This window comes from Siniperca chuatsi, linkage group LG19 (assembly GCF_020085105.1).
Source record: "Siniperca chuatsi isolate FFG_IHB_CAS linkage group LG19, ASM2008510v1, whole genome shotgun sequence".
NCBI lineage: Eukaryota > Metazoa > Chordata > Actinopteri > Centrarchiformes > Sinipercidae > Siniperca > Siniperca chuatsi.
This window is the reverse complement of record NC_058060.1, coordinates 19,434,754-19,450,683: the sequence shown is the minus strand read 5'-3', so window position 1 is coordinate 19,450,683 and position 15,930 is coordinate 19,434,754. Positions and strand designations below refer to the sequence as shown.

Here is a 15,930-nt window from a genome sequence, read left to right as displayed (position 1 = left end):
CCCAAACCCATGACATGACAAATAGGTCTACTTAAAAAAACTGTTACACAACTTAAAAGGTCTGTTATTCAGACTTTGAGGCTAGGAACCCTTTGTTGCTTCAATGAGAGTACCAGCCTGCCCCCTGGTGGTCACTGGTTGTGGTTATGTTGCAATGTTGAGGTTATATAAAGGCAGTAGACAGCGTGGCATCATGAAAAGGAACATTAAAGCTATATTTTAGTTTTTGGTGTGATTGTGACATTCTTTCACATTTTTACAATACTTTGGTTACAGTATCACCCCCACACCCCCACCCACAATAAGCCTTTAGAAAGCCTTTAGAGAAAATGCTGTTTATACTGTTTTCACTTCGATCTAAACTCTACTAAGTTTTGTAACAGACTGAAGCCACAGACTATGCCGGCTTTAATCAGTCACACAGTGCATATCTAATTAAGATGTTTTAGAGACTATAGAGACCCATTTACTGTGTTCAGAACTACCAATACTAAGCAGCAAATTTGGTATAAATGGGTTAAAATCAAACTGTGAGCAGCAACAAATTAAGCAAAATCCAACCGTTGATCACAGATCTCAGTAAACTGCACATAAAGAGGTAAAATACTGTATCTAATATTAGAAAGCACTGTTTTCTCTGGACAGATCATCAATTTACTGCCATTAAGAGACAGTTTGTGTTTCACTCTTGAGCTTAAATTTCCTGTGGGAGAGAAAGTGTATGTACATTTGAGCAAGTAGAGCAACATGGTCTAAATCTAGAGGGAAGGGACAGTCTTTTCTATCACAGTCCCAATACACAATTAATGCTGATATATTCACATGGAGCTTTTGACAAGAGCAGCTCTAAAATGTCTGATTTTTAATTATAAAGTATCATAATGCAGATTAGATATTTTGGGGTGGGAAGCTAAATATTAGGGATTTTTGTGCAAAGTAGAATTAAGGGTACAAGCGGAGTAAAGCTGTGTGCATAGTTCTGATGCACTTCAAATTATATATGCTGGTACTCATTCTGTAATTTAAAAATGTTGACTATTGACTTTGGTTCCATAATCATTAAGAGTAAAAAGGACGCAAAACTAAAAATACACTGAAAAAAAATAAAAAATCCCACAGATTATGCTTACAATTATATGCTACAAAACATAGCCATTTAAAATGTTTGAAAATAAAACAGATCTGAAACAATCATTTAACTGATTTTTTACGCAAAATGCAAAACATTTCCAGCTTTTCAAATGGATTTGCTACATTTCTTATGTGATAGTAAACTAATATCCTTTGAGTTCTGGACTGTTGGTCAGATAAAACAAAACATCTGACTACGTCACCTTGGACCTTGGAAAAATAATCAGCAAATTAATTAATAATGAAAATAATAGTTTGTTGCAGCCCTAAAATTAAACTATACCTATGTAAATCATTTACCCTGTATTTGGAACAACAAGTCATGATTACATTTTGGAGAGTAATATACATAAAAACCTAAACTGGGGGAAAGTAAAACATACCCAAAAATGCAGTTTGGGAGTAAAGAACATATACAGTAATGAATGGATGACATTTTTTATGCCTACGCCACCTGTTTCTCCAAGCTCATATAGTGTAAAGCCATCAATCTGAAGATATCCTTGGAAGCGCTCCTTGTTCACCCATGATGACAAACTAGCATCTTCATACTCTGCAACACAGAGAGACAGAATCTTTCAGAAAGAGAAGCACAAAAAAAGCCTATTGACATTCAGCACACAACCTGTCAATATTAAAAGCAAAGGAGAACAGTGTATTGATGCCTGGATTGTAAGAAGATCACAATGTTTACCACCTGCATGTTCTCTAGGGAATAAAGAGCAGGGCACAAGCTGAGCAGTCATAGACAGAGGTCATTTAAACAATGATCAGAAATTGTTTTGACAGAGGGCTGCCTCTGGGTTAAGTAGTCAGGGAAGCTATTTTGGATCTGAAACAGCACAACGGACTGTGACTCAGAGTGAGCAGATTGGGAATCAATCCAGAGGTAAACAATCAAAGTATCAGTTTGGTTTCCAAGACATAAACGAAAGAACATTTTGTTCAGTCTGGATTGTCCACAATAAGCATGTTGTAAAAAGATTAATTTGCTATTTATCAAATAACCGTTGCTGTTTTTTTCTGGGATGCTATTATGCCGTTCTGTCTTCAAACCACCCCCCCCACACACACACACACACATTTGGTTTGTAAATGATTCTCCACACATATGTACATTCATTTTCAGAACACAGTTTTGGCAGATTTTTACACATTTGGAGCGAATGCATAATTCAACAGATGCATGAGGCACAAAACAAAAAATGATGAAGTGCAACAAATAAATAAATAATAAGCTGAAGTAAAATAAAGGATTGCTTCCTGAATGTGAACCACATGTTGTTGCTACCCTAACATCTGGAGGCAACATGCAGAGTCTGTACCTCCAGGGTATAAATCGGGTGTAGTGAGGCTGCTTAAACAACACTGTTTTCTCCAGTTGAGAGATGCTACAGGATGCTCATAATTGATGTCAAATGTATCTGGGACCTCATTATGACAAGTTAATAAGATATCATGACCTTTCTGCCACCATTACAATAATTACATGAACACTGATGACTTTTACATGGTTCTTAAGCTGCACGGCCTCAAAGGAGCTAGGAGTCTAATACTGAACATGACAACCTAAAACCTGAGCACGCTTTTAAAATCCCAAGGTCGTAGCTTATACTAGTATTAGAATCAAAATGACCTTAATGCAATGCACTCTATTTGTCAGTGCTTCTGCTGTGCAAAGGCAGAGCAGTGTTGTTGTTAAGGCTGCTGAGTCAGTCAGTCAATCTGGTAGACATTCCACAGAGTTCTTTCCACAGATGTTTTGGCTTTACAGACAGCATGCAGCTGCCTGACTCTCTTTTCCCAGAAGCGAGAGAGAGCTGAAGGCCCCATACTGTGAGTGTACAGCCTGATGAACCTCTACTCCGCCTGAACCAGCTTCAACCTTGAAACAAATTAGAGCTGCTCTCTTCCTGGGCGCCAACCTCACAATCTCCATACTGCCCTACAGGAGCCTGTCAGCCCAGAGTTCACACAGCGGGAGACAAGAGAGAAAGATGAGGGGCAGGAGGAGCAATAGAAACAGACAGTGGGTGGAGAGAGGATGATCCAGTGTCAGAGTTTTGAGTGGAGGGAGGAGGCTGCTCCAATACATTTCAAGGATGAAGGTTAATAGCGCAGAAGACCTCCAAGATGATGCAAATAGTGTAGAAACAAAACCAGAGGGAGAGACATAGAAGAGAGGCAGACGAGGAAGGTAATATCATCAAAGATAATTCAAACATGGTGAGACACTCAAGGTGGCACGGGATGAAAAGATGGATGTATTTTACAGTGAAAGAAAGCTCAGTGAAATGACAGGAAAACATGTCTTGCTTTCTTACTATATAGAAAAGAGAAATGCTTAAAGATTTGCAATGAAAATGCTTTGGCTATTGGAGGGATGGGAACCATATGAACATATATGTAACTCACTTATGGAATCAGCTACTTGATATGGAAGAAAGCAGGCTGACAATATATAACAATAATATAATATTACAATATTATTGGAACTTGGTCAAGAGACGTGTGCACTTTGTTTTTACTTTTTAGCACCACCATGAGGTTGACATTTGTGGTTTAGAGTCATCAACTATTGGATGGATTAACTTGAAATTTGGTACACATATTCATGTTCCCCTTAGGATGAACTGTCTGAATATCTTTGATGATCCTCTGACTTTCCATCTAGTACCATCATCAGGCCAAAACTAATGACATTTCCATCAGCCTCAGTTGTACTTTGTGTTTAGTGCTCATTAGCAAATATTAGCATGGTAAGACACTGAACTAAGATGGTGAACATGATAAACATTATACCTGCTAAACATCAGTGTGCTAGCATTGTCATATGTTAGCATGCTGATGTTAGCATTTAACTCAAAATGCCACTGTTCCTAAGTACAGCTTCAGAGAGCAGCTAGCATTGCTATAGACTCCTGTCTTGTTTAATAATGAAATTATCATCATCAATGATTGGCTAATGATGGTGATGTAATGCCATTACAATTCATCCTGAAGGGAACATGAATGTCTGTCTGTCCAAATTTCATGGTAATCCATCCAATAGCTGCTGAGAAAGTGGTAGACCGACCGAGTTATCCCAACCAAATGTTTTGACAACTCAGAAACTGACACTAACAACTAACATAACTGGATTACAATATAGTGGGGATATTACATGTGTGGGAAATATGGTCAACACTTACGACCAGTTATTGCACTTTTCATCAGCATTTCATCCACACTGACCTTGTTGTCTTTGCCAGTTCAAATAAGTGAATACTGTCCATGTGTGCCGTCATCAGTATGTTATCATCTTTTTAAGTGTGATCTCATCTTGTCATCACATTCATGGGACTGTTAAGCAGCCTGTCATTCAAGCGCTCCCAATAAACACATGCAAAATAGTGGTGCAACACAGCTGGCTGTCTTATATACCTTTCCATAGAAGGTGTGGCAAAGCCAAACCATAAACCACTGAAACAGATTAACAGAAAGCCTGATGCTGGGCTCTGAGTATAAAACTAATGTGTATTAACACCTAAAACATGTTTGAAAGCACATTCCTGGAGTGAAGCATTTGCACATAGCATACTGTGTAGACTAACATAAATCCAAATTACATTTATCTGTCTTCTTACAGCACCAATATGTAGCCCAGTAGATTTCACTGCACATGCACAATGTACAAAACCATTTAGCTCTTGAAGCACAATAACAATGAAGGCCTGTATAGCAGCATGAAACTGAGGCTTTATGTTATTAAATATGTATGAGCCTCTGTGCTGTACTATATTTTAACAGCGCTCTTCAAAAGGGATGCCGCTGTTTGTGATGTGCACTAAATCAATCAAAGCGCAACAACAATACGTCAAATATCATTTTACACAAAGCGAAAGGCCAGTGTGGACAGTGCAGCTTCAATGACAACTCAGACCCTAAGTGTGCACTGACTTTCTTTCTCATACAAAAACAAGTACCAGGGGGGAGGATAAAAGTTGCTTGTATATCCTAGGAACTGCCAGCCTCTGTAGCTGGTAGATAAAAACAATTCAGCTAATATAAAATAAAATATGTGCATTATACATCCACACACTTGAATAAACGTCATAGTCTGCCATAAAACAGTCACTGGGTGCCTATGCAAATGTGTCTCTGAAGTCTAGCCAAATAACATTCGATAAAAAGCTTCTGACAGAACATCATGCAAAGTGAGTGTCATAGAAAACCACACAAGTTGCCTCAGCCTTATTTATTCCCTAATCCAAAATGGTCAATTGGTTTTTTAGTGACACCAGTCCTCTGAGAAACATAGAACAGCACAGCTGGAGAGAAACCAGATGCTGAGGACCACTGGTGTTAAAAAAGGGAACAGGCTACTATTTACTCTGATGCACAGTGGAGAAATGGATTTTTTGTTGTCATTGTAGGTAAGTGCTTAATGAGCTACACATTATTTTTCCTCCATTTTCACCTTCCTAATAATAAGAGCAATTTTCTTCTACAGTTTCTAGAGGTTTGAAAGGGAAAGGAGAAATCCGTCATATGAGGAAGGATACAACCACGTGATTTTGCCATGCTGCTCACCTTCTCAGTCCTTGATAAGCTTAATACGCCGTCACCATGGCAATGCTAGACCTTCACCACATCCTCCGTGTCAAGGTCCTGGAGGATTCTGCAGAGTGCGGAGTTTTTGTCATCAACGTCTACTGTGGCGAGCCTCTCCTGCTGCAATTCTGGTGCAGGAAGCCCCCTTTCCATAATGGTCAGGTGGAGCAGACGGATGTGAACTCGCAGGCGGTGGCGGAGATGGATTTTGTTCTCCGGGCGCTACACCGTGCACCAAACCTGCCCAACAGCCACTATTGGGGCCCCTTTGTGTTGGCATTGTGCCTTGATGCTCTTCACTTCCGCTTCCGCCTCCCAGCTCAGGCCCTCAGCGGCAGCAAAATACAAGACATCATGGAGGAATGTGGTGAACTCACATTGTTGCGGTGAGAAGCTTCAAATTGGGCAACAGCAAAAAGCAGCTCCGATAAACCTCTTACGTCAAATATGATCTTTTTGCAGAGACTTGATGGCTGCTTCAGTGATTACATTCTTGGCTTTAAATGACTGCATATACAGTACCGGCTCTGCAGTGGTTTCTTTGCCCTAAACTGTGGTCTCTCACTCCCCTCCACCCTGGCCTGCTATGTACTGTATGTCCACCACAACATCACTGGCCTCACCGCACACACAATAGTGGGCAGAGCCCTGGGTGCTTTATGATGGGCCAGGCACACCATAACTCAGTGTGATGAGGAAGATGAAAGAACAGCAGCAGGGACGGGAAAACTAGAGGACCACAGCTAGTGAAAACAAGGATCGCAGGGAAGGAAAGACGAAAAAGACAAGGAGCGGTACACAAATGGCAACCTACTGGCCCCTTAAACAATTTCTTTTGCCTTTTCATGACTAACTGAACAAAAGTGCCCCAAGACAACAGTGGATGAAGACAGGGTAACACAATACTCACCATCATAGGTAAAGTAGGCTCCGTCCTTAAAGACTACAACCGCAGGAAGCTCTGGCAAAGTTACTGACTGTTGAAAAAACAAAAGATACTTAATTTAAAACTGAGTTCCATAAATCCTTTTGACTCTATGAATGTATGTGCAGCTGCAAAATGTGGGACAAGACTGTTGGCAGCAGGGCTTTGGAGCAAACTGTGACATTTGTTATATACTAATAAAGACAGCCTGTAAGCCTGGTATCTGTACATGCAGCTATAGGAAGACAACTATGCTAAAAAAATTTAATTATTTACTTTACTTCAATCTGGAAAACTAGCAAGGATAGAAACATCAACTGGATGCACAATACTCAATTGTATTGACGTTTGACGTTTAATGTCATAAATATGAAACGCTCCACAAGTGATTTCAGCTTTTTTCTGAAATTCAAGGATGCATACTCAAAGCGTTACCTCTGGAAAGACTTCCTCTGAAGCCGAAAAGAAATAAGTGTAGACAATGAGCTCAGAGGCTACGTCGTTGTACTTCTCCTGCAACGGCAAAACGGGTCTTTCAGCATTTACACAATAGCTTTCAATAAATCAGTGTTAAACAGTTGTAAAGGGTGAGACACTAGAGGGTATTACCTATTCTTTGTTAAAAGATGTTACAACAGCAGCAGAGCAGTGCTTTTATCATTCAATCAATACAGTTATAGCATTGTGGTAGTTCTTAAGAAGCTGGGTGCTTAGAATAAAACAGCAATCTTGATTCATGTCTGGGTGACATAAATGGTGCTTACTTTGAGAGGAGAATCCCCACCGACATACACAAAAAGCACGTCATGTCGTTTCATCATGTGCTCGAACATCTGCTTGCTGGGAAGTGCCCGGACTGCCGGTCTGGAAAGATAAAACCCACACAGATTAGTTCATTTTAATGAGTAAAATCCTATTCAGCACAAAAATGGCATACTAATGTAATAACTGATGTTAAAACTCCAACAGTTTTGGTCTTGATTTCTGTGCTGGTGGCGCCACCCAGTGGAGATTCAACAATATGCAGGGGCCTGGATTCAAATCAGAGCCAAGCTTTTGATCAACCCCTCTGTCACGGATCTAGCTTTATTTCCCTCAAGGAGGAGAAATCTGTCAGGCTCAGTTGATACAGTGGCTTAAACTGATCAGAGGAGGAAATCCGTTGAGCTATGAAACAAATATAGTCGGCATTGATAAGCTTGCTTGGACGGTTCTGATTAGTATAGCATGTGTTCCTGTGGAATAAGGGGAGTTCTATTTATTTATCAGTTTCATGTAATTTCTTTTTGAAGTGGTGATTGAAGGCTGTGACTTACCCTGCCACCCTGTTGGCAAACTCTACAATATCATCTTTTGTCCTTGGTCCCTTGTAATTATAGGCAAGATCACCCTTTAACCTGAAAAGGAGAGACAGAAACAAAACAAGACTGAAAGGATGATATTTTAATTGTAAAACCATTCAGCAGCATTCATTGTATTGTGCAGTGAAAATGCTAATTGAAACATTGATGTGAAAATAAAATAAAATGGAAATCAATTACATGACATTGAACTTTGCATTCAGGGGGAAAAACCCTCATTCAGTGAACAAAAGGGAAAGAACATTACAGCAGAGGCAAAGCTCAAACTAAATTGTTTGATTAGTCAATCAACTGAAAATTAATCAGCAACTATTTTGACAATCAATTAATTGTTTTAGTTGTTTAATCAAAATGGCAAATATTAGTCGGTTCCAGCTTCTCAAATGTGAACATTTGTTACTTTTCTGTTTTATACACTCATTGGCCCTTCTTAGGTACACCTTTCTAATACTGGGTATTAGACACAAGAACAGTTTGAATTCTTTGTGGCACGGCTTCAACAAGGTGCTGGAAACGTTCTGGTCCATATTGACATGATGGCATCACGCAGCTGCGAATCTCCCGTTCCACCACATCCCTATTGGATTGAGATCTGATGACCATGGAGGCCATTGGAGTACACTGAACTCATTGTCATGTTGGGACCAGCTGGAGATGATGTGTGCTTTATGATCTGCTGGGGTAGACTGTGGTCATAAAGGGATGCACATGGTCAGCAACAATACTCAGGTAGGCTGTAGCATTTAAACAATGCACAATTGGTATTAAGTGGTATTATACAAGGCAGGATGGATCCATGGATTCATGTTGTTTACACCAAATTCTGACCATATATCTGCATGTGGCAGCAGAAATCGAGATTCATCAGGCCATGTGATGTTCTTCCAATTTTCTACTGTCCAGTTTTGGTGACCCTGTGGTCACTGTAGCCTCATTTTCCTCGTCTTAGCTGAAGTGGAACCCGGTGTGTTTTCTGAAAAAAAATTCACTTCAAGGTTTGACGTGTTGTGCATTCAAAGATGCTCTTCATCATAGCAATGTTGTAACGTTTGGTTATTTGAGTTACTGTCGCCTTCCTGTCAGCTTGAACCAGTGTGGCACTTCTCCTATGACCTCTCTCATTAACAAGGAAGTTTCGCCCACCAAACAGCTGCTCACTGGATGTTTTTTGATTATCGCACATTTCTCTGGAAATTCTGGAGACTGCTATACATGAAAATCCCAGGAGATCAGCCGTTTCTGAGATCCCACCCTGTCTGGTACCAACAATCATTCCACAGTCAAAGATCATATTTCTTCCCCATTCTGATGTTCGGTCTGAACAACAACTGAACCTCTTGACCATGTCTGCATGCTTTTATAGATTGAGTTGCTGCCAAATGATTGGCTGAATAGATATTTGCATTAACAAGCAGGTGTACCTAATAAAGTGACCACTGAGTATATGATTGTAAACAGAATATCTTTGGGTTTGGACATTTGAAGATGTCACCTGGGGCTCTCAAAACTTATTAGAGCCATTTTTCACGTGTTTTTACATTTCATAGACTAAACAATCAAATAGTTGAAAAAATAATCAAAAGATTAACTGAAAATTAAACTAATCATTAGTTGCAGCCCATTAAAGACAGCACTTGTCTTTGGCACAATTAAAGTCTGTGCCTGACATCTGAGCATGGCAACGACAACCTGTCTCTTACAAGATGTTCTGATGAAACAGCAAATCCAACAGGAAAAGCTTTTTTCACCTCAAAAGGTCAAGCTAATCTAAATCACCACACCTTTAATGAAAAAACAAAACAAATGACTGTGTCTAACTGAGTTCCAGCCAAGGAAACTGCTTGAGTCGAGCTCCTACAACACACAGAATGCATTAAGGATCGCTAAGGTTGCATCACCCCACAGGCCTTAATGAACTCAGGGGGAAACAGAACTCTAAATCAAGTCTCCTTCTGTCTCCAAGGGAGGTATCTCGTGTTCTTCGATGGATGTTTCATCACTTGCTTGGTTTAATGTTATGAACCCTGCGGTGATCCTGTGGCACTTTCCCAAATGAGCTTGATGAAACTAAATGGGGAGCCCATTATGGCAGTGTGCAGATAAATTATTCTGTTTCAAATATATGGAGGAAACTCTGCCATGTAGAATGATAATTTCTCTCAAGACAACGTGAGCTCTGCTGTTGAGCAGCTGCGGACAACCTAAATTCATTAATTTTATTTAAAAATGTCACTTGCATACAAAAAAAAGTGATGAGACACATGGGAAAAATCAGTTGATATAGTTCACAAGTGGAAATAGTATCACTCTTGATTTGTTAATCAATAGATCACAAGATAAATGTAATTGATTTGGGACATACCTGAGTAAAGTAAAATATAAGAAAGAGGCAAAGGTAAATTTAAATTGCTAAAGCTGATTTTAAACACAGTTTTTTGCCCAAGACATTTATATAATTGACAGCATCCAGGAGGGCTGAATCTAATCAAATTCAAGCTCAAAAGGTGTGAACAGAGTTTGTAACTTAGTTATGTCTAAAGGACGCAGCAACAACACCTTGTTCCCTCCTGAATAAGTCATCTAAGGGCATCTCAACAGGCCAAACCTCAAAGGAAAAAAGACAACAGTGGGGTAAAAGGATACCGATAATAACACAAAACAAACTTAAGTAAAGACACTTGAGATACAGGAGGTGAAGGGAGGGGGGCAAAATAATGGATACATTGTACAATATAATACAACACCAAAATCACAAATTACAGCCTCAAAACAAACTATAAAGTTGAATCACTGCCTCTCTGACACAGGCTTAACAAATACTTCACAGAAATAGTTATTCTGCAGATATATTGTATTGAACTAATTATCATACTGTGTTCAGACCATGTAGGTCTGTACAAAATTCTATAAACATTTTAATCTCATTTGGATTTCTCTAGGCCAATTCAAAGCTGCGCTGAGTGGTTAAGAAAATTACAGCAATTTGCAAAAAAAGTGAACAGCGCGCATGGTTACAGAGGTATTTAAAATCTAATTACAAAAAACAAAGGTTTTGAATCTAAGTAAACAGTCAACTATGATTTTAGTGGTAGGTTGAGAGAAATAACACTTACAGTTTTATTGTGGGGTAACCACGAACACCAAACTCTGATGCCATTCCTGCAATACAGAAAACAAATGTAGCAACTCAAACAAAAAAATATATCTGAGAATCCTCTTTCCCTTCAAAGGTTTTAAGTATCCTGTTGTCATCTTCTTACAGGGTTCAAATATCTTCTTAATTTCAGACAAAGTGTAAAATGGGGGAAAAAAATTATGTTTTAAAGAAATAGTTTGACATTTTGGGATATACGCATATCACTTTCTTTCCAATAGTTAGATGAGAAGATTGATACCACTCTCACGTCGCTGCAGAAAATATGAAACTAGCCAGACTAAGCTAAGCTAACTCGGATGTTAAATGTAGCTTTATATTTAACGGCGAGATAATAACAGTGGTATCAATCTAACTCTCATATAACTTAGTCTAACTCTTTTAAAAGCCTAGTGGAATATAAATAAGGTTTCAGTCTGTCAATCAGTGTATTAAATTCTATGTGTCCATGGATTACTCCTAAAGCACAGCCTGCATAATGTAAAAGAGGATTTTACTGTAATTTTACTAGCACTTTCACAATACTAATTTTTCACTGTATGGTTATTGTGGCAAAAAATATTACAGTGACAATAATATTGAGATTTCATGACAATGTTACAATAAACATCATTAAATAATATTCAAAGTCCATCTTTAATATTGTTTATGGTGCTTTTAACAAGACCTGAAAGCCTTTTACATACAGGACATCATCATGATGTCGAACAACACAGGCAATTAGGTTGAATCTCTGTCTCCAGCACATGAAATAATCACCTTGGGACAAATAGGCCCCAAGGGAAGACATTGCAGTGCTTCATCATTTACTCACCAGAGTAAGCAGTGGCATCCATCTTTCCCACACGGACAGGCGACCCGGAGGTCTTCAGCTCGACTCCCACATCATGCCATACTGGCTCTAGTTTTTTACAGTAGCCGCACCATGGTGCATAGAACTGAAAATAACCAAGAGAAGAAAGCAATCTTTAGATCCTGCGCAACACATCGTTAACATTTCAAAATGATGTATAATCATACAAAATATAACATTATTTATATAGTAAATAACCAAATCCTAAATTCTATATTCTTATATAATCACACACACATATCTTTGTATGTTACCGTGCTGAATTTGGAGTGTGTGCCAGGGTTAATTTTAGAAAAACAAACAAAACATTTAAATTTCTTTATTTTTACTTCAATTTCATCTTACACCAGGGAAAATACGACATTTACCAAACTGAGTTTCACCTTATTTGACAGTAGCACACCAACCAAATGAAATATTTGGCAGTGGTATTGTTTTATGTTGTGTGCTTCTACTGAAATGGCTTAAAATTATTGCCTTGCCTTTTTGTGTATATGACCTTGGAAGGTTTTAAGAGCTGTTTGAGCTGTGCTGTTCTCAATATTGTACTTCGAAAGACTACATGATATTGTGTATGACCTCTGTGATTGATTTTTTAAGTACAAAACGACAATACTGAATTTCACAAATGTGACTAACGGTCAGGGCTATTTAACTTTATTTTACACTTCTTAAACCTATAACAACTTTTTGGGCCACTTGGGAGCAGCGGAAACAAATTGTGAACACAACATTGACATATTATCACCTTTTAAGTTGATGTAGCAAACATGTTGGCAAACAGTTATTTACACATCCAGCAGTTACAAAGCAACATTATAATTCATTTGGAGTTGTGTCTCTGGTCACTTGGCAAATGTAAGTCCAATATTCACTCTCTTTTGGCTCTGTTTTTGTTCTCTACCAACTCCTGAGGGAAATATCTGGCTCTATAGCTGCTAAATGCTCCACTATGTTCACCAGCTAGTCTCTAACTGTATCTGTCTGTCGATTGGTGCTGAACAGGTAGTGTATAGTGGGTTTTTAGAGCTTTTTCGCAAAAAAAAAAAAAAACTGCCAGGCAGGACCGGGAATCACAGGTAATTTTTATATATAAATATGCAGTTCTAAAATGAATAAACGCTATTTTCTGATTTTTTTATTTTTTTATTAGAAACAGGATGGGACGGGAGTAATTCTTCCAGGATTGAGACGGGACAGGATTTTTTTTTTTTACTCTGTCATGGGATTTGGACGTGACAGGAGTATTTTTGTGGGAGTGGAATGGGACAGTGAAAATCCACTCTCGTCACCCTTTACAGTGTTTTAAACTTACCAGTATTTCCGTTGATTTCCACCTTAGGCTAGCTAGCTACAAATAACTACTGTACACAAATCTCAAATCTTCCCAGCATAAGGACTCACTCCTGCCTCCCAAACTAGGAGTGAAAGCAGCTGCAGGTGCTCGAGCTAGATTTGCTTATATGGACCCAGACACAAACGCTGATATAAACCCCTCCGATCCCCCTGGCTTTGCCCGGCATGCATGACTTCTCAATCACTAATCACAAACACAGAGGACAGTCTGCACACCCCCTTCGGCCCCCGCCCTCCTACATCCCACCCTGACTGGTGCCACTTCCGCAGGGGATGATCCGGACAGTGGCGTGCTTGATATAAACTAAAGCATAGCTGAATGGACCCAGACTGGTTTTTGTGTGTCTGTGTATGTGTGTGTATAATGTCGGACTCACATCAACCAGCCAGATATCGTTCACTCTGGTGTCTTTAAATCTGTCAAAAAGAAGAACGAACGCAGTTTTTACATTTTAGCCAATACTAGGTACTCATATGTTATACTGTATACTGAACGATTCACATCATAAGATGCTTGTTACATGTTATAAAAAAATAATGCCACAACAGACAGAAGAGCAATTACTACTCAAGATATGAGGATATGACAGAACTGAAGTAAGTTATTATTTGTAAAAAGTTGCAGAAAAAGCTCCCAATTACAAAAAGAGACAAATTAGATGATCCCACAAACACAAATACACAAGAGACAAAATCTCTACAGACTTTGCAGCACAGGCATCCATTTAAAAAAAGCACTGTGCAACTGGAAACCTGAGATGAAATCACAACTCCCTCCCCCTTTAGAAACCTGATGAACCCTTAAAAAATATGGTAAAATTGCATCAAACAAAATATGCACAAGTTTGAAGAAAGCCAAACTAGAATGACTACATGTTTTTCCTCTAACAGGGAAGAAGTAAGCACTGAACTAAACTCTGATTTGCATCTACATCAAGTTTGTTGGTACACTCGGAAGTTGCATTGCGTGATCATGCTATAATGTGACAGTGGCAGGAAGATGACATATTGAAGCAGAGGTATTCAGGAGTGCATCACTTACGTGTCATCTAGATCTTCAACAAATGCAAGTACCGCTGAACTTAGGAAAGCCGCTACAACTGTAATATTAAAACAGAAATGTAAGTACATGTTATATTAATGTGAACAAGAGCTTTGTCGTCTCTGCCCTCCAGCCTGAAACCTCATGACTGAAGCATCACCAGCTAAAGCTGTCGCCCCAGCTAACTGTGCATCAATTTGCTTCACGGTTTCAACAACAGGAGCTTTAAGAGTCAGTTTAACAGATACTGTGATAACATGTATAGTCTAGTGTTAAATGAACATGAAATAAAAAGTGAACGTACCTCCACAAATCAGGGAAGCTTTCACTTCTGCCATCGCTTCGAGTGAAAACAGCAAGCAGGAAATACAGCTGCCAAATCGTGACCTTTTGCGCATGCGCGGGTTTACGCAGACTCCTGAGGGCTTCAGGCACCAACAGCTGCATATTATCTTTGATTATTTATTGTTAAGTCCAATATTTAAAAAACAGCAACAAAAAACCTTATAACCGGTGCGTTACTCCGGACAAATAGTATAATGTTATATATATATATGTGAATATCAATAGATCACCATAAGAAATTATGTTATGAGCATCATAGTAGGCCTACATGTGTATTTTGCTTTTTAAAAATATTTAATCATCTTTATTTATCAAACCAAAGTTGTATTTATCTGTATTAAATTAGGATAAAGGGATATTGATGATGACTGTCGATACACACCAAAAGGTGGCGCTCTAAGATAATTAAAATGGGCAACAGGCCAAATCCTTCACTCCCTGAATGCATAAAGTACAATTGCACTCAAGTACAATACTTGAGCAAATGTATTTAGCTATATTCCACAACTTCTGTTGACTGGCCTCTGACCAGTTATTTGGCCACTAAATGTATTTCCATCATGATTTCCACAAAAAAACATCACATGAACATTTCTTTTATTGGAAACTTATTTATTTTGAGAAGCTTTGAGAATAATATTTTGTATCTAATACTGTCTGAATAGCTTTAAAGTTATCAAACATGTTACCGCATAAACTTAATTTTCAAAGGTTATAATTAATCATTCAATCCTTTTGACACATTTACACACAAAAAGATCTCACATCACACATGAGCACATAAAAATGAAATTACAAGGCAGGTTAGCTTCAGTGTGGCTGAAGTTTATAAAATAAATAAAATATATTATCTGTCACTCCCTCTCCATCCTCACACCTCTGGCTGGTATGATAGGCATATTGATATGTTTAAAAACTTCACTGGAACTGGAGTACAAGCATTGTGTTACTCACTCCTGTCACTGTACTAGATCAGCTGAGTACCATTTTAGTCATAACTATTTATAATACACTATCCCAGCCCGGGTAGACAGACGTCTTAATAGATATTTGATCTTTAAATACGAACTCATACAGGACTTGATACACATCAAGCAGTTATTTTAAAGTGAGAAACCTTGGTATGAAATTTAAATCAGAAATTCCAGTTTCTTTTATTGAATCTTATTT

At 38.6% G+C, this 15,930-nt stretch overlaps 1 protein-coding gene across 1 annotated transcript in view; it reads right to left on the bottom strand.

Moving 5' to 3' along the window:
• Positions 1–14,839, bottom strand: part of LOC122866589 (protein disulfide-isomerase TMX3-like) — a 32,097-nt gene extending 17,258 nt beyond the window's left edge. Inside the window, exons 1-10 of the mRNA XM_044176427.1 lie at positions 14,720–14,839; positions 14,416–14,473; positions 13,751–13,790; positions 11,979–12,102; positions 11,124–11,169; positions 7,966–8,046; positions 7,414–7,513; positions 7,085–7,162; positions 6,635–6,701; positions 1,586–1,684 (exon numbers count right to left, since the gene is read on the bottom strand). Of these exons, the coding sequence (XP_044032362.1) occupies positions 1,586–1,684; positions 6,635–6,701; positions 7,085–7,162; positions 7,414–7,513; positions 7,966–8,046; positions 11,124–11,169; positions 11,979–12,102; positions 13,751–13,790; positions 14,416–14,473; positions 14,720–14,813 (787 nt within the window). The 5' untranslated portion in view covers positions 14,814–14,839. The remainder of the gene's footprint in view (positions 1–1,585; positions 1,685–6,634; positions 6,702–7,084; positions 7,163–7,413; positions 7,514–7,965; positions 8,047–11,123; positions 11,170–11,978; positions 12,103–13,750; positions 13,791–14,415; positions 14,474–14,719) is intronic.
• Between the last annotated feature and the right edge of the window lie 1,091 nt (positions 14,840–15,930).